General features: G+C 39.9%; 1 protein-coding gene across 12 annotated transcripts in view; it reads left to right on the top strand.

Moving 5' to 3' along the window:
* ZNF804A (zinc finger protein 804A) overlaps positions 1-19,301 on the top strand; it is a 261,110-nt gene that overhangs the window by 109,023 nt on the left and 132,786 nt on the right. For 7 of the 12 annotated variants that reach the window (XM_065669712.1, XM_065669714.1, XM_065669713.1 and 4 more), the window contains one exon: positions 1,645-1,696. The exons of the other annotated variants lie outside the window; for them this stretch is intronic. In XM_065669712.1, the coding sequence (XP_065525784.1) occupies positions 1,645-1,696 (52 nt within the window). The remainder of the gene's footprint in view (positions 1-1,644; positions 1,697-19,301) is intronic. 12 annotated transcript variants of the gene reach the window in all.

Here is a 19,301-nt window from a genome sequence, read left to right as displayed (position 1 = left end):
TTACACTTATGCTTTTAACTTTGGCTGTGACCTACAGTATTATATCCCCATGCTTGTGTTGCATTGCCTTGGATCAGTGACCTGAGGAGAAATGTTCGAGTTGATATTTATTTTTAAAAATAGTAATAATTGAGGTAATTAAATATCTTTTGGAAACTTGGCTGTTTCTTGGTTTCCTTGGAAGACCATGGCAAGGGTACAGAAGTAAAAGAAATGTCTGTTTTCTCTAAAATGCCTGGTGTCTGTGGGGTGCACTACATCCTTCAGCCCCATCTCAAGGATGAATTGGATAAGGCTGATCAATTCCAAGGTGAGATTTTCTGGAACAGACTTAAATCTGTCTTTCCAGTATGTCATGTAGATGAACTCAGGTTTATTAGTGAATGTAGAGGTGAATAAAATTGGTAACCGCTCCCCAAATCACACATATGAAATCATGAAAAATTTTGTTTGACAAGATAGTTTTATTTCAGTTGTTTTACCAACTTTACTAAGCTCTTTTTTGTTGCAAACCATGCTGTCCTCCTGATGGGATTCAACATTGTAACTATTGAACTATGGAAGTGTCTGTAACTATCCATGTGGATCCTTTGAAAATATAATTTATTTTTATTTTTTTTTTGAAGACATTGAAAACAATCTCAAAGCTTGGATACTTGGATACTCGGCTACTCTGTATAAACAGCATATTTTCTCTATATTTACATTTACCTGACCTTCACTGACTGGATTTCAGGATTTTTTATTTTTTATTTTCTATAAAAGCACCTTCTTTTTTATTTTTTTTCCTCTCTTTTTTTCTTTTATTTCTTATTGTCATGGTTTAAGCCCAGCCGGCAATCCAGAACCATGCAGCTGCTTGCTCACTCCTTCCCCTTCCTCCCCCTGCTCCCAGAGGGATGGGGGGGAGAACTGAAAGAATGTAACTCCCACAGGTTGAGATAAGAACAGCCCAGTAACTAAGGTATAACACAAAACTATTACTGCTACCACCAGTAATAATAATGATAAGGGAAATAACAAGGGAAGAGACTACAACTGCTCAGCACCCGCTGACGGATACCCAGCCCGACCCAAGCAGTGATCTAGCCCTTCTGGGTGAGTGCCCCCAGTTTACATACTGGACATGATGTGCTGTGGTATAGAATACCTCTTTGGCTAGTTTGAGTCAGGTGTCCCATCTCTGCTTCCTCCCAGCTTCCCCTCCTTCCTGGCAGAGCATGAGACTGAGAAAGTCCTTGGTCAGAGTAAATATTACTGAGCAGCAACTAAAAACATTGGTGTTATCAGCGTTGTTCTCAGGCTGAGAGTCAAAAACAAACACTGCACCAGCTACTAAGGAGAAAAATGACTGCTACTGCTGAACCCAGGACAGTTATTCTTTGTTTCCTCCTTCTTTTTTGTTTTCTCCTTCTTCTTTGTTTACTCCCTTTTCTCCTTCTTGTTTTCTTTTTTCTTCCTTTTTTCTTTTTCCCTCTTTTTTGCTTCTTTTTACCTTCCTTTTTTCTTCATTTTTTTTCTTTTTCTCCTGTTTCTTTTTAGTGGGGAGGACTTTTTATTTTTTTGGGGATTTATTACTTTTTGAAGGGAGGTTGGCTTTTTTCAGTATGTATTACAGCATTCACTTTTTTTTTATTTGTTTAGGGTCAAATCCTTGGCCATGTACATGGAACATCAAGAGACACAGAAATCAGAGGTTTGTGCTATTTCTGAATACCGCTGAGTGTAAGGGGGACTGGAGGCACCTGTTCCATGTCAGCAGACACCTGTCCCATGTCAGCAGACACCTTAACAATTTATTCTTATCCTTTATGGTGGTCACTGAAGCAGTCAGGCATGAAGCTGGGATTAACATGGTCTGTAATTCACTTGAAATCATCTTAAGACTTCTGTGAAGGATGGTTATGAAGCAGCTGATGATTCTCTCTCTTTCTTTCCCTTCCTTCAGCCCTAAACCCTCTGGTATTTTACCCTGACATGTTGTGTGTGGGGGATCAAACAGTGGTCAGTTTTGCAACAGCATCCTTATGAGCACAGAGCTTTTGAAGTCAGTTTTCACCTTTGTTTTTCTGCTGGTGTGTGTTAAATATAATAGTTTCTACTGTATAAGTGTACGTATGTATGCAACACCTCAGCAACGAATCATTTAGTGTGGCTTTGGGGAACTGGATAATCTCACTACTCAAATTGGAGTTTTTACTCTGTGAAACAAATGAAGTGTTAAATCACAGGTTTTCTGATAAAGGCATAAATCTGCCATGGGTATGTTGAGAGACTAGTTTTCTATTTAAAATAAAGGATGAGACAGTTTGAATTTTATTCACATAGTACACAACTGTTTTAAATAATAATAGAAAAAGAAGAAAAGGACTGTAAGCTCAGCATGTGAGTACAAAAACTCTACTGTAAGCATAACACACACACACACAAATTCCATGAAGGAGCACACTTTTCAAAATGCACAGGGAAAACTAACAGCCCAGCTTAGCTGTACAGAGACAGCAATAAGAAAAGTGGTAGTCTTATATTTCTTCACAATGAATAGAAGCTTTCCCAATAGTAAGCCAAACTGAACCTTGGCAGGCTTTTCTATGGGGTCTTCCAAGCTGTACCCGAAAGTTGGTAGAGCCATGGCAGGAGGAATGAGAAAAATAACTTTCATTTTAAATGAAAAATGATTGTGTCTTTTATGTATTTAATAGTATACCACTTGTCACACACAAAAAATCTTCTCCCTCCTTTTCTATTGTACTCGTGTGCTGGATCCTAATGTTTGTTTCTCTGCTTACAGCATAAAGAATTTTAGTATTCAAAACATTAGTATGCAATCAGTTGAGTTGAACAGTACTTTTGGATTTCTCCTAATGCCAGCACTATTGATTTTTAGACCAGTGCCTCAGTAAATATTGCCTTCTTGTTATAAATTCTTAATTGGTTTATGGTTTAGATGATTCAAGCTTGTAACACCTGGAACTCTCGTGTCAGTTCTTGCGCATTAGTTTAATTGTTTCTCTTTAAGACAATTGAAATAAAATTCTCTTTAGAAGTGTTTGGGGTTGGTTTTTTTTTTTTTTTTAATCCCAATTTCTACTGTTGCCAGCTATATTTTTTCAAGGATTGTGCAACAAAAACAAATTAATCATGAAGTATCTTATGGTGGGGTTTTTTTTCTTATCAAAATGACCACTTTTAAAAAATTTTTTTTAATATCCTTTTGGCTAAAGAAAAATCACTGCTGAAAGATAAAAGAAAAATAGTTTTAATACCACACTTGGACAAAGTAGGTCTGCTTCTGCTTTATTTTATTTGAAAGGTTTCTGAATGTTAGCTTGTCATTACAGCTCCTAACAGGCTCTTTTTAAGTTGGGAAAGACTTTGATGGTTGAACATGCCAATGAGCTGAACACACAAAACTGCTGTGTGTAGTATTTTGTGGCAACTATGAAAAGAGGTAGGAGAGAAATCTCCGCAATTATTTTTGTACAAGACTAAATCCAATACCAAGCAGTGACTTTCCCCAGGCTGAACTTTTTATGTCAAGAATTTAAGAAGCTAGGCTTCTTATATTCATATGGGCTTGAACCCCACAGAATTCCCATCGCAAAACAGAGGGAGGTATCTTACAAAGATGAAAACAGGAGGAACAGAGCATAGAGAGGAAGCAGAGAAATCGTATAAACTAACCTTTGCAAAGGGAAGAGTGTAATTTCACCCTAATTTTAATGAAAAGACTACAACATTGAGATGTTTGCAGGATGAGACAGTTGATGTGTGTCATTGTGTGAGTTTTGTTGGCTGAGACAGAATGATGCTCAGGATAAGAGGAAGAAGGCAAATACCTGAAGCTTGTATATGGTGGGTCTAGCCAGGACAGTCTGTCTGTGCTCAGAGTGAAATGTGTGATGCAGTCTGCTGGCAGCTGGTTGAGACAAGTTGCTCTTGGGCACAATACAGGGGTGGCCTGATTGCTTTAGGATATATTGACATCATTAACATGAAATACACCTTTTAAAAATCCATCAATTTGGTCTTGATTTAATTTAGTTTGCCTTGAGTTCAAGTTTCTTTTTATAATAGTAAGCTGATTGGCTGCATGCATTTTTATATTCTAGTAATTTAAAATACTTTGAAGTGTAAGTTGTTTTAATGCCACATACTTGAGAAAGAATGTGAAATATACATAACTAAGAAAAACATGAAATAATGTGAAAACAATGATAAGGACAGAAGAATGGGAGGGGGGGAGGGAAATACTACTCAAGTCCCTTTCAGCAGCAACATACTTAAAATAGGTAACTCTTGTAACCACAGCAGTTTGGACTGATTTAACTGTAAAGCAGAGAAGTTAAGTGAAATTACTCTCCCATTTTTACAGTTTAGTGTTTATAGTGAAATATTTTTCTTTTATTCTGAAGATCTTAGAAGTGTTTTAGAGCTACATAGATAATTAAATTACTTTTACCCGTATGTCAGCTTAGTCTACAAAGTTGAAAGCTGGGGATTAAGAAAAATACTTCTTTCAGTATTACTTCTTCAGAAGTTAAGATAGCCTTGTCAACATCAAATATACTTATCATAGTTGTAATGCTGATTTCACGCTAAGGTGCTACTGAACTTCTTATCATGTCTTTTATGCTTTATTATTCTGTCTTAAAAGACTGTACTTGGTCATTAAGGCATGTGGTCAAGTTTCATTCTGATATAATTCTTCTGATACCAATTTTCAGTATGATAGATACATATGGGAACTGCGTTGCAACAGCCCAGAATGAAAGAACATGCCAGCATTGTAACAGCCCCCTGGGGCTTTTGGCCATGTAACGCTGCTCTCTGCTTCAGTGAGGATTTTGGCTTTGATTTCTTCGGGTTAGTGACTTAATCTGGATGCAGGAGATCTGAATACAGTTCATGAAATTATCCCTGACCTTGAGCAGGGAAGCTAAAAAAACTTTGGATGTGAACACAATTAATGGCTACATTTTTATTTAAGTATCATTGTTTTGTCTTACATGTTTGGGCAAATAAACTGTGGCACATTGATGTAAAGATTAGTGGAAGAATTTTGTCTGTTGACTTGAGGTAGCCCTCCTGTCTGCTGTATATACTAAATATCATACTGCATTGATAGAATTTTTCATACTTAAGTTATGCATCTTTTAAAAAATATTAAATATACTGTAAAATAATTTAATGAGAAATTAGAAAGTTGCATTAGCTGTTTTTGTCAACCAGAAGACTTAGCTGTAATCTGAAGGATGGCTTGTGTTAGTTTTCACATTTTTAGCATCTATCACAAATCTGTGTGATTGTACATAAATGTTTACTGGTAAGCATGAAGCATTTTTCCCCTCTAATCTTTTTTATTTCAAAGCTTTAAAAAATTATTTATGAATGTCGGGGTTTAAGCCCAGGCCATAAATCAGAACTACGCAGTCTACTCCCCCCCCCCACTTTCCTCCCCCCACTCCCGGAGGAATGGGAAGGATAATAGAAAGAAAGTAACTTCCACGGGTTGAGATAAGAACAGTCCAGTAACTAAGGTATAACACAAATCACTACTGCTACCACCAGTAATAATAATGATAAGGGAAATAACAAGGGAAGAGAATACAATACCACCCACCCATAACCAGCCCTACCGAGCAGTGATCTAGCCCTTGCGGGTAACTCAGTTACGTCCTGGGCATGACGTGCTGTAGTATAGAATACCTCTTTGGCTAGTTTGTGTCAGGTGTCCTGTGTCTGCTTCCTCCCAGCTTCCCCTCCTCCCTGGCAGAGCATGAGGCTCAGAAAGTCCTTGGTCAGAGTAAACATTTGAGCAGTAACTAAAAACATCAGTGTTATCAGCACTGTTCTCAGGCTGACACTCAAAAACGTGGTACTGCGCCAGCTACTAAGAAGGAGAAAAATGACTGCTAGTGCTGAACCTAGGACAATGAAGTAAGAATAAATGTGCTAAATTTATCTTAAAAACAATACTTAAATTGTAAGCATCTGGGAAATTATCTGTTTTGAGTGGAAAAGAGATGAGATATAGACATCTGTCACTTGTTTTTCTTCAAGTTTATTTTCCGAAATTTATCTTGGAGAGTATATTGTCATGGGGAAGTCTCTCCTATGGGGCCTCTGTAAAGGGCTACATTTTGCAACCATTTTGCAAAATATTATTTGTCTCTGTGTAAGAGCTGCTGAGCAGTAACGAAAACATCCCAGTGTTGTCAACACTGTTTCCAGCACAAATCCAAAACACAGCCCCATACCAGCTGCTATGAAGAAAATAATAAAAAAGAAAATGAAATCCATCTTTCTCATAGAGGTGGGACCAAGGGATTGGGTTGGTCCTGGGTGTCCAGGGAGCCATTGTAAAAACATCCATCACTCCTGGGGATAAGGTTCAGAAGTCATAGTAAATCTATTGGGTTTCTGTGAAGTTGCAGACCTGAGGAGGATTAATGAATTAGGTTGGACAAATTTATGTGTATCAGCATTATTTTTCTTTTCCCTGACACTGGAGAAGTTTGAAAGTGCACTTTTTCCCTGTTCTCTGAATGATTTTTTTTTTTTTTTTAAACATAGCTTTGATGAGCCTATTAGTGATGGGAATTGTGTATTTTGAAGTTTTCAAAATATAAGCATTTTACTTGAGTTGCAAAACAGCTGCTAAAATGCTTCATATTTGTCTCCAAGGTGTATTTCCCCCATTGGTCCCAGGCAACCCATTTCTGATGCAGGTAAGCTAGTTTTCCAGTAAGGATTACAGACCTGCAGCTCCTCTGCTTTTAATCTGGTGTATCACATAACTAGGAGAGATGATGGAGTTGTCTGATGTCACCCTTTCTTCAGAGAGAAGAGGACAGGGCTGGAAAGTGGTGGAGGCAGGGAGGCATGTTGCAGTGTTTTGATACATTATTTTAAAATCGAACACTTATTTCTGTAGGCATTTCAGATCAATAAAAGCCGATCAAATCTTATGTTTTGGATTATCTGAAAGTTCATTTTCTGCCAGGAGACTCGATGTGATGCCGAAGTCACTAAAAGCTGTGCTGTATCTTCTAAAGGGGAACCTGCACTTGACTCAACTGTCCCACGGGTACTTTGCGTAGAGAGCTTTGGTTTCCATTTTGCCAAATCTTCTGATCTTTTTTCTCAGGCTGTGGCTTTTTTTTTGGTAATGATTGTTTAAGTAAGAGATTACACAATTTACTTACATATGCGTCCTATAGAAATGCTGTATAATAGGAAAGACATTGAAACAACAGATTGTTGTAGACCTTTGTTCAATCAGTCCAGATAGTTTAATGAAGAACAAAATCCTTGATAAAATATTTCGCAGGTATTAAAGCACCCTATCAGTAATGAACAGCGTCCCCAACAGGTGTTTGAGTTCTAACAGAACAAAATTAAAAGTATTACTTACCAAAGTATAAAGCTGTGTTTTCCTGGTTATAATCTGTGTGATTTTGTTTTTAGGGTAAGGCTCCCTGCTACTTTGGGGTTGTTCTGTTCTGCTTGAGATAATCATCAAATAATAGCTAATTCAATACAATGATCAATTCTGTTGCAGATTAGTGTAGTATTCAGCAGTAAAAATAAATATCCCAAAACTGTACATACCCAAAGCACTCCTAAATTCTAATACAAATTTTGCTGAATGTTTAACAAATTTGCATGTCTCCTGGTCAAACCAAGATAATGAGATCTAAACACCACGATTTAGGCTTAGGCACAAGTAACATGGTGTTTCTAAATGCTTTAGGCTGCCTTACTTTAACATATGCAGCTCTTTTAAATTTTGCAACTTCAATCCCTGGTAAATGGGATTTTAAAAGTATGAAAATTGCTTACCAGAAGAGAAAGAAGGTTTAGTTTGCTGGGTAAAGTCTTTTGGAGGTGATTACTCTCTCAATAAAACACTGTGTTCAGCACTCTTGTGCACAGGCATCTGTCACTCAAACAGATGTCACCCCATAAACCTGAGAATATAACTCTTTTTTCCCATTCTGAGTGGATAAGTGAAGCCTTCAGGTTGATATACTCAGTGACACTTGTTTAAGTGACAGATGTTCATGTCTAGTAGTCCTCAGTGGGGAGATGACCTTGTTGTCTTAGTGGGAGTTGTGTGTCAAGTGCTATAATTATACGTGCAGAAAGAATATATGCCTTTATGAAGGATTAAATCAATAAGGATATTTTTACACTTCAGGTTGCTGTGTGTGCACTAGAGAGGCTTGGAAATTAGATAGCAGTATTTCAGGGTTTGATTCTAACCTGCCATAAATAGAGCAAGATTAACTCGATAAACTCTGTAGATGGAAAAAACCGCAAAACTGTAGAGGATGAATGGTAGAACAACAGGCCCAAGACTCAAAATTTTCAGCTTGTTCCTTATAACTGGAAAAGATGAGAGGTGATAGGCACAAGTTATGCCTGGGGAGATTCTGACTGAGGAATTTTTTTCACACTGATAACAGTCAGCCGTTGGAATAATCTCCTCATGGAAGTAGTAGATTCCTCAACACTGGACACTGTTAAGGCTGTACAGGGTGCTGGGAGTCTAGGTCATGCTTTGCCTAAAAAAGTTGGACCCGATGATGCTTGAGGTCCCCTTCAACCTATTATTCTACGACTCCTTCTCCTGGATGGCTTAGCTGTTACCATGGGTCCAACTTGGAGAATTCACTCGCTGAGGAAATATCAATAGATGCGTGTAAGGATGGTGTAGGGAGGAGGCTTTTGGTCTGAAGAAATAAAATCTCCAAACTTGTAGTGTCTGGTGCTGTCCTCACCAAGCAGATATTTAAGCATTGGTCACACATATCTAAGTATAGGAAAGATGGTGCAAATTTTTCAGCAAGGTGGATTCTGCTTGGATTAGTTTTAGGATGAGTGTGTTTACTTGGGGAAAAGTGGTGGTTCAGATGGTTCAGTCTTCACTGCTGTTGTCATTGGTAGCTATATTGGTTTCTGTGCATGCTTTCTGAATTTAGTACGTGTTATCTTTCATGAGCATATTTTGAGTCTCCGAAAAGTTCTCTTTGGATAGGTAATCTCCCCATAACTTGTTCCTTCCAAGCATGACAGATCTTCATTTAAACCCACCACTGATTCATTTTCTGCCCACTTATTTTCTATTTTCTAGCTGGTTTAAAAGCTACGAGATTTGTAGTACCCAAAATGTTGTGTGACACAGTACTACAGCATAATTGCACATGGTCTTAAACTAGCTGCTTCAGGCTTATGATTTTATTACAGGCTTTCTAATTTTTTCCAGTGGAAGAAACTAACCACTCATTCCTCTTCACCTTCTCTATGTCATTTCATAATATGCAAAATCATAAAGAAAATCCGTGCAGATACTTGGGATTACTGAGATAGATTTTTAATTAAAGATTCAGAGACAGTGTCTTGAACATCTTGAACTTTGTAAGTGAATTTATTGCAGATTTTATTCCCAAGAGTCTTCATAAAGCAACACAAAAGACCAGACCTTCCGGTGTAAGTTGTATTTGGCAGTGATGTTTTGTTTGTATGTTTTTTGGGGGGGTTTGGGGGTGTTTAGGCTTTCTGTTTGTTTTTTAAATGGTGAATTCTTAGTTTCAGCAAAAGTTTTGAACTGTAAGTGTAGTACTGGGGTCCATAGACATATAGGCGTATAGCATGTTCCTCAAGTACAGCATGGATCTTTGGCTCTTCATTTTAGTCATTGCATCATTTCAGAAGAATCCTGGGTTGGTGGCATGATGTGTGGGTGATGGCAGTGCTGGTTCCTATGCATAAAACCAAACAGAATTTCTAATAAAAGAAGAAGGGCAACAAATATTTCTGTAGGAATATGCTTGTATTGACTGTACAAATACATACAGAATGTGGTACTCATGACTGCTGTAAGTAGATTACACTTCCAAGGGGTAAAAACTGAAAATCAATGTTTAAGCATGTGTATTTGGGTACTCCAATAACCAGCGGCCTTTTTTGTTTGTTCAATTGTTTGTGTTTTTTTCCTGTGTGTTTTCTTTTGGGTTTATTCTATTTGTCTTAATCTTTCTGTACTTCAATTTCCTGTCAGCAAACTGGGATAAACAGCACACCTGAGGAATGATGTGAGGGTTAATGTACTAGCATTAAGCACTATAGAAAAGCCATTTAGTAGCACAGTGTTCAATTCTCAGTTTACATTGTGTGCAATTCCAGTTTTATTTTGCTTCCTTCTTTGCCATAGTTCACTTAAAGCCTGGGTTACAAGACTTAGGCTGTTTTCACATGAAGATTTTGCTTGCGTATATAGTTTTTCATTGACTTAAGCCAGTTTTCATTAAAAAAAATCATTTTTTTTTATAAACGTTTTAGAAGCCCCAATATAGTTTGTGGTGTTGTATTAATCACGTGGAAGTTGATTAACTTCCAGCTTCATTCAGACTCCAGCTTAGCTCTTGTCTATGTATTTTGCCACACTGATTCTTCTACGGTGTAGCTTAAAAACATTACTGTATTATGTTTTCATAATTTTCTGTTTCATTGCGTGCTTGTTTGTAGATTATATTGAAAAGCTGTCTAAACGGAGAAACAGAAATCTCCAAATCCTTTTTTGGTAAAAAAAGCTGTGTTTCAGAACTGTTCATTTGCTTGAGGCTGCAGTTTATTTTGGTAGCCATGAGGAATTTGCTCCATTCTCTAAGAGTAAACCATTAAGAACGATTAAACAAAATGAAATTACAGCCAAGTATCTGTATGTTTATTACGAATGCTCATGGAGTTTTGCCATATAAGATTCCTTACAGTTTTCTAAAATTCAATTTAGAGTGAATCTATTTTATGAAAACCAAAACTGTTAACACTAGTCTGAAAATAAGTTGATAACAAAATAGATTTTGATGCTGCAGGTTTTTAATTGTTGTATTTTTTTTCTTCAGGTACGTTTTCAGTGCAGTGAAAACATAACAAAATGAAGCATCTTGGATAAGCTCAACATTATTTTTAAAGACCTTTTAGTCCAAACCTGTTTTGGTGGATTCTTATCCTTTTAGTTGGAGTTTGCATTTGGCAAGCACAATACCTTAATGAATTTTCTTTATTACAGGAAAACTATTCAAATTAGTGATCCTCAAGTTTCTTTACTAGCAGGGGCCATGGCAAATTCTGCACATTCTTGCAGAGACCTTATCTTTGGATCTGTGTATGAGTGACAATCCGAACTGTTCTCAGTGGAGGTTTTTCTCTTTTCAGCCAGGTACGTTCACATGCATGAGGCCCAGCCACGTGCTGAAGTTTTGACTGTTGTAATGGCATCCTGTTGTTTGATTTATGGTGAAAGGGAGTGTGTCAGTGACACTAGATAATGGTCTGTGGTGGAACACACGAAAATAGAAAAGTACTATTTCTAGGAGGTAGCTCCTGCCTGTAAAGTCCTGCTTTGGCCCCTCCCCAGAAGGTCCTGCTTTGGCCCCTCCCCAGAAGGTCCTGCTTTGGCTCCTCCCTGGAAGGTCCAGGTTTGGCTCCTCCCCGGAAAAGTCATGACCCTGGGAGACCTTTCTAGATATAGCTGGCCACTTCTTCCGAAGTAGGCTGGCCCCCTACATCAGAGTGAATGTGCAATTTTACTAGTATAAAAGCCCGAGCCCCAGGTGATGCAAGGAGGCAGAACCTCATACCACCCAGGTCAGCGTTGCCTCCACAACGATGCCTGCTAAGGTTGAGCCTGCCACCTCGCACTGCAATGATATTTCTTCGAGCTGTCTTCCTGATTGTCATTACATGGTCTTTGGGCTTGGTAAGATAACCAAGCATCAGAAATATCCTTTACTCTATCTTTTGTTATCTCAGTATTTTCCCTGTATTAATAAACTAGTTATGATTCTTTATTGAGTTACATTTCTCTCAACATGGAATCCTCAAACTCTGGAACATAATTGGTGACGAGGATAGGATTCCAAGTCTGAGAGAGCGTGAGAGAAATATTTGGGTATAACAAGAATTAGTGGGGCTTGGTAGCAGAGTGCACAGCTACGGGGTTGCACCACGTGTTACGTATCAGTGTGTAGTGGGGTTGCATGGCTACCGGATTGCGCCACACTTGAGTGGGGCCATGTAGTGGAGTTGCACAGCTACCAGATTGCACCACGTTTTAGTTGATAGGGTTGTTAGTGGGGCCGTGTAGTGGGGATGCACAGCTACAGAATTGCACCATGTTTTAGCTGTGATAAGGTTGTGAGTTGGACTGTGTAGTGGGACTGCACAGCTATCGACCTGATTGCGCCACATTTGAGTGGGGCCGTGTGGTGGGGTTGCACAGCTACCGGATTGCGCCATGCTTTAGTTGTGATAGGGTTGTGTAACCATGTTCAAGAGGAAGCCGCCTTCCAATTTGGCTCCTGGCACTATGCCAGTGGAACAGCCAGGATGGACCCCTGAGCCATGGAGTATGTTGTGGGATAGGTGGAAAACCTGTACTCAGGTGGGGCCAGAGACATGGAGTGAAAAATGCCCTCATGATCTGTTGAAGTACTGGGGTCAGTTTGTGGAAATACCACGAACAAAGCCCATAGAGTGCCTGCAACACGCTGGGCATGTGGGAGGAGCCCTGCTTAGTGCATTTAAAGTAACATGGGACGACTCCAAGAGCTGGAGGAACAGGTAGATCAATTGAAAGAGGAACTGCCAACTGAAAAAGCAAGAGGGGTAGTGCAACCACAAGCTTTATTAGCTGCCACCCAAGCAGCATCAAGGTGGCAGGAAAAAAACCCTAGAGAAATTAACAACATCGTGTGCTGTGTGGACTGTGCGGCAGCGGTGGAGACGCCCAAAGCCTGGTGTGGGTATCGGACCGTGGGTACGGGCAGTAGTAACCCAACCAGACTGGGATCCCAAAACATGGGATGGAGACATCTGGAGTACATCGGATAGTGAGGAGGATGGAAACAAAAAGCAGAAAGATGTGGAAAGAGCCTTGGGCCATGGCTCCTCTGGTGGAACTACCAGGGTGGACGTGAGAGCCATGGAGTATGTTGCGGGATAAAACAGAGACTTGCACTAATGTAGGACCTGAACTGTGGGGAGCTAAGGACCACATTGGAGTGTTAAAGTATTTGGGTGAGTTTGTAGAAACCCCTCATACCTGCTCAAAGGAGCTACTGAGCCATGCTGGATGCATGGCAGGCTGTTTGCTGCCTGCCTACAAAGGCGTGGTAGGTAAGAACACAGACTTGGAGCAGCAAGTAGCAGATCTACATTCCAAGCTAGAAAGGGTTAAGGCAGGAGTGCTGTTGCAGAGGCAGGAATTTGTAGCTGCTGCAGAGCAGGGTGAGAGACTTAGGAGAAAAAAAAACAAAACAACAACAAAAACAAACAGAGCAATAAGAAGGATACAAAGACAGCAAGGCCACGGGCCCATGCCCTTGTGTCTGATCCTGATTGGGACCCAGAGACATGGAATTGAGATATTTGGGTTACCAGTGAGTCAGAATCAAATACTGGAGACAAGGCAGACTTGAAAAAGGAAGGCGCCTGTGCAGCTCCTAGATTTAAATGTAAGATGATTACCAGGGCAAACAGACAACTAAGAACAGACGAATTGACAGACTATAGTCCTGAAGAGATTAGTAATTTATTGGATAAATACAAGCAGAGGCCAGGGGAGAAACCCCAGAACTGGCCTGTACGCCTCATGGAAGAAGGAGCAGATAGATGGGGTGGATGTGAAACCCCCCCTACTACTATCAGAACAAGGAAACCCCACTGAAAAAGTGAGTGAAAAGCTAAGCCAGTTAGGGGATTTATGAGGACTGGGCTTGTACAAAGCAGCTCAGGACCAGGGGAGAGTAGGAAAGGGGGAGATGTGGGAACTGCAAGCCGTCCTGGTCCAGCTATATGGATAATTGAAGAATTGCTGCCAGTGCACCTAGGTCTGGAGCAGGCCAGGAAGTGTTTGTGTGCATGGGTGCAAGGGCAGGCTGGGAAACAGCCTGAGGTGTGATTTTTTTATAGAAGGGAAATTTATAGTGACTGAAGGCAGTCACTGTGATTGATGTGGTTTCTATTTGGCTTCATAGCTCAGATCTAAACCCTTTGCTGTTCCAGCAGGCGGGTGGCCTGCTCAGTGGCTGTTCAGGCCTGGAGGCAAGTGCTTGGATCGGGGAATGGGGCCCTCAGGAACCCTATGTGTACAAAGGCAGATTGATGATCGCGGGGATGCTCGTGCACTATTATTTCGCTAGCATAAGAGGGTGAGGTGGGGATTGCGGGCTGCCCTAGCCCCAGTCAGAAGAAGAAATTTACGGACATTGCCAAGTTTGTTGGAGAATTTTGGGATGTCGGAGCAAAGGCTCGTAAGGCTCCTGTATTGACTACTGCATTAATTATGCTGTTATTATTGGTCATATTAAGTCTCATTCCAACCTGCCTGACCCTTTGACTGTGGGTGATAACATAGCTGACTCCTTGACTGTTAACACTGTGCAGTTTACTTCTCCAGCTGCTTCACATTCCTTTTTTCATCAGAATGCCTCTGCTTTAACAAGACAGTTTAACCTGTCTTCTTCTCAAGCAAAGCAGATTTTTTCAGGTCTTGCCCTGACTGTCAGTCAACACCTCAGTCCTCATTTGCCATGGGTTTAAATCCTTGTGGCTTAAAGGCGAATGTGGTATTGTTATCCTTTGGGCCCACAGAAATGGGAAGGGTCAGTGGAACTGACAACCTGGTGAAGGAGGTATGTTTGTGTCCTCCTACCTACAGGTCTGTGGTGGCTGCCTGCAAAGTTTGTCAAGCCATACCATGAGCTGGACAGACAAATTGAAGAACCCAATGCCTCAGCTGCAGGAGGTGACCTTGAAGACTCTAAGAGGAATGAGACAGAGGAATGAGACAGGGGAATTATTTGCAAAACATCACTTGGGGGAAACTGAAAAGTAATGCCTTGAATATGTGTACTTGCAACATAGCTATTATTAGAGGCTGTGATTTTGTGTATAAAACACCTATATTTACTAGCCAGTTGCTAATAAGAAACTACACCTTGTATCATATGGATTTGTCACTTGCAAAACAGATGTTAGAGCATGCAAATTTACAGCAGCTTCTAGAAAATGCTAAGGCAGAAGCTAGAAAGATCCTAATAGTAGTGTTATAAAGCAGGTAACGGAACAACTTAGGAGGGTGGGAGAACCCCACTAGTGGCAAATTTTCTTTGGCTGGTCCCCCACTGCCACCAGCATCTTCAACATACTGCTGCACCCTCTAGTAGTTATACTGCTAATGTAAATCTGTGTGTGCTTTGCCATAGTAGCGACCTATTACTGAATGAGGCAGGTGAAACTCAGCCTTGACAACAAGGTGCAAGAACTGATGTTGGCCAAATGCCTCCTACCACAGTCAAGGGTAAGACTGGGTTGGCCTCTGCATTTACCACCAAGAAGAACCTTTAGCTCTGCTGTTGGCTGCAACCCAGCAGGTGTTGAGTGGTGGGGACACATGCCATGCCAGACCTTGATGTGAGGGATGGCCTCACCTGTTATAAGAGGTTCATCCAGGACGGAAGGGCAGGCCAAGCAGCCCGTGGTTGGCACGAGAGATGATCTAGTCCAAATCCCCTGCTCATGCAGGGTCATCTAAAGCAGGTTTCATCATCCTCACAGTAAAAAAACAACCGAAGAGAAAAAAAAGCACACAACAAAAGTTATCATCAGTAACTATTGAATTTTCTGTTTTCAAAGGCTAATGTCAAGAAGCTGCTCTTGTGTGACTTAAGATTCCTTAAGCAGAGAAGGAGATAAATAAAGCCAAGGACTGTGTCTTTGGAAGTAACAGCATCTATCTTCAGGTTCCCAAGACTCCCAGTGTTTCTGACCAATACATTGGAGAAACCTTGTTTTGGGGTCCTGGACATCACTGCTTTGCTTTGCTTTTCCTCCATATCATCTAGAGACTTGTTACCAACTTGCAAAGAACCAAATCCAAAGTGCTTACCGCCTTGGATCATGTAAAACAAAATATGGCAGCGATTGATTTTTTTGCTTTTAGTACATAAGCATGGGTGTGAAGACTTTGATGAATTATGTTGCATGAATTTAAGTGACCACTCCAGTTGAGTATATGCATGCATAAATACAAAAGTTGAAAAACCTCACTAGCCTACTAGCAGAAAACACCAGGTGGAACCCCTTTCAGGGGTGGATGTGGGGGGTGGGGCTAACTGCAAAAAGCTGTTGTATTATTAACTGGTAATAGGTATTGGGGGTTTTATGTATTTTATGTTGTGTTCCTTGTCTTTTAGCACTAATCCGTTCCCCTACAGACAGTATATTATATAAATTGTAGTACGGATGGTAAAATATTTGTGTGTTCCAACCATGGACCAAGGGGTGGCATGTCTGGGAGAAACAGGGAGAAAGGCAATCTCTGTCCTGTGCAACTGTGCAGAAAAAGGAAGCCAAGTTGAGGAGTCCTTATCTCTGAAAATCTGCTGTGTAATTCTGCTGCTCAAGTTTTTTACTCTTCTTGACAGTGACCTATTTTCCATCTGTTGCTTCTTTGCCTTTTTATGATAGAGGTACAATATCTTACTATTTTTAATTCTGATTTTCTATCTGTGCATTCACTCTTCCGTGTTTTATTCTGATGCAATACTACCTCCCAACAGTGTTATGTTAAAGCAATCTCTTTAGTCACTAAGGGAAGACCAGCATTCTGAAGTATCAGAAAGCCTTCATATAAATAGCACATTCAGACTTGACCCTGTTCTGCATTTGTTTATCCTTGTTGTTTTTCTGTATTTCTTCTGGATTTCACCCACTTAAGTATGGAGATCTGCTGGATACTAAGTATGTCAGGTACTTGCAAGCTGTTTTTCATGGCAGATCACTGTGCAGAGCCCAAAGAATTTGCAAAGTTTGTCAGCTTCTTTGAATATTAAATACCAGGTATTAAATACCATGTAGACGCTGATAGTAAGACAGCTCACAGAAAGAAGATATGCATACAGTGTATCTTTTAGAGGTTTGATTCTCATGGGGTTTTTCATTGTGTATATGCTTGGGTTATTTGGATACTTTAGTTTCCTGCAATTCACATATGGAATTCTGGTTTACCTATGGGCTTTTTTATATGTAAGTATAAAAGTAGAAAGTACAGTGTACATAATCCATCAAAAAGGCAATGTCTAAGTTTTTCCTGAATATTTATCTTTCCAAGGATGCAAAAATAGGAAATGAAGGTTTTGTAATCCAACTCATTTGCTGGAGTTTCCTCTTGGCTATGTTGTGGGAAAGGGAAGGACATTATTTGCTGGCATTTAGGTACCAAACCTTCAAAATAATTGTGCTCATGGATTTGGTTTATGAAAATGGATCTCTTGTTTATCAAATACCCGTATTTGGATTATTTTCAAATGTTACTTAAAATATTTTGGGAATACGCCATTTGTTCACTCTTCTCATTTTTCATTTCTTTCCGTTTTCTCTTAACTCAGCATGACTTTTCTAATTTGACTCCCGTCCTCCAGCTGTGACAGGTTTTTTTTTCTGCAGTCCTATGTGTCTTTTTGCATACCTTTTCTATAGTCAATGTACATGAGGGGATTGCTGCTATGTCTGCCATGGGGTTGGGCTGGGTACCTATCTCTCAGGGCATTTTTATTTTTTCCATTTGAATACAGGTCTTTGTTACAGTTTTCTTAAAATGTGCTTTAGCCTTTAACAGCATCACAAACTCTGCACCAAGATGACTGTTTCACCACTCAACCCAGCAAAACAGACTGCAGGCATTTTCCAGGTTACTAGTCTCAATTTCAGCATCAGAACTGTGGCACAGTTTGGGACAGAATGGTGCAGTGGTTACTGCATAGTGTCGAACAATTACAAATATGGTAATATAATACAGGACAGTAGAACATAATATATGATGTCGTGTGGAAATTCAGGCTAAAAAGAACATAATACCACCCTGTAGCATGCTGCCTTTAGGGCAGAGAATGATGCAGGGTCTCAAAAGGGGATATTCCCTATACATCCCACCTTTCCTACACATCCTGTTCTTCTGCTCATATTCATTAGTTGGAAGGGAGCTTCTCAAGCTTGTTCACAAAAAAAGGTCTTGGGTGTGTTTTTGCTATGAGTATCATCCCTTTTTCTGAATGCTATTGAAACAGTTCAAGTTTTACAGTCTTTTCCAGGTAACCTACTAATAGTGTCTTGCCAGTGCCAGGTGTTGTGGGTTAGATGTGACATTTAAAACCCACCCTCTAGTGCTCTGCCAAATGGTTTCAGAGCCTAGCATGTTTCTTTCATGTGGATGGGTGCCAGCAAGTCTCATAGAGGGATGTTGAAGGATGCGTATGGAAAGGGGAGTTTGTTTAACTTCAATGAGCTTTAACGAGACATCCCTGATGGAGTATGTGTACTGAAAAACTTCTCACTGTCATCCTCTGCACACAGGCTCAAATTCTTCTGCTTTGCTTCTAAATCCCATTCAGTTAAAAGCCTCAGTGCAGGAATGATGAAAGTAGATTAGGATAATTATTAATCATGAGTCTTCTGTCCACCTTGCTAACTCATCTGGAAGAAATTATCCCCTGTGTAAGTTCAAGTGTATTAACTGCTCTGCAATGTAACAAGCCCTTAATCTTCAGGCTACTAAAGCCTTCCCCTCATACCTTCAGATTTTCCTCATCTTGAGGCTTCTTTGTCTGCTTTGCATTGCTTTAAAAAACTCATTTAAACACTTGCCGGTCATTCATGTTAAAGTTATAGAAAAAAAATCATTATAGGCTTTTTGTAGGTGACTTGTAAGATAAATATTGAGGGCTGATCCAATTCAGCACACTGCGAGTGCTCCTTTGAAATTTAATGCTTGAGTATGGGAATGTTACAGTTCTTTCCATAGATGATAACTTTACTGATGTACCAAAACTTCCTCTCTAAAATACTTTTTCTGACTTGTCCAACTCCCATTTGTTTTGCAGCCTGTGTTTGCACACAGATTTTGATATTATTTAATATTCATATATGTTATCTTTTAAATATTATTTAATATTTATCTAGATTATCTTCAAATTACGTACTGCAGGCTATTGTGTCAGATAGCACAGTATGAGAAAAAATTATTATGCTTCCTTAGTCATTGGGGTGTATTTTTAATCTGCTAGATTAGGAGAACAGACTGTGACCATTAGAATGTACACAGCTGTCAGGCCAAACCATCTAATGCAGCCAGGATGGATAGGGGATGGGTCTGGTGTGAAACACCCAAATGCAAAAGCTTGTGTTCTCAGTGTCTTCCTCTGAGTGCTGCACTGTGCATTGCCAGTATGTCT

Source organism: Lathamus discolor, chromosome 3 (assembly GCF_037157495.1).
Source record: "Lathamus discolor isolate bLatDis1 chromosome 3, bLatDis1.hap1, whole genome shotgun sequence".
NCBI classification, from domain to species: domain Eukaryota; kingdom Metazoa; phylum Chordata; class Aves; order Psittaciformes; family Psittacidae; genus Lathamus; species Lathamus discolor.
Note: the sequence above shows the minus strand (reverse complement) of the source record. Positions and strands in the feature narration are given on the sequence as shown.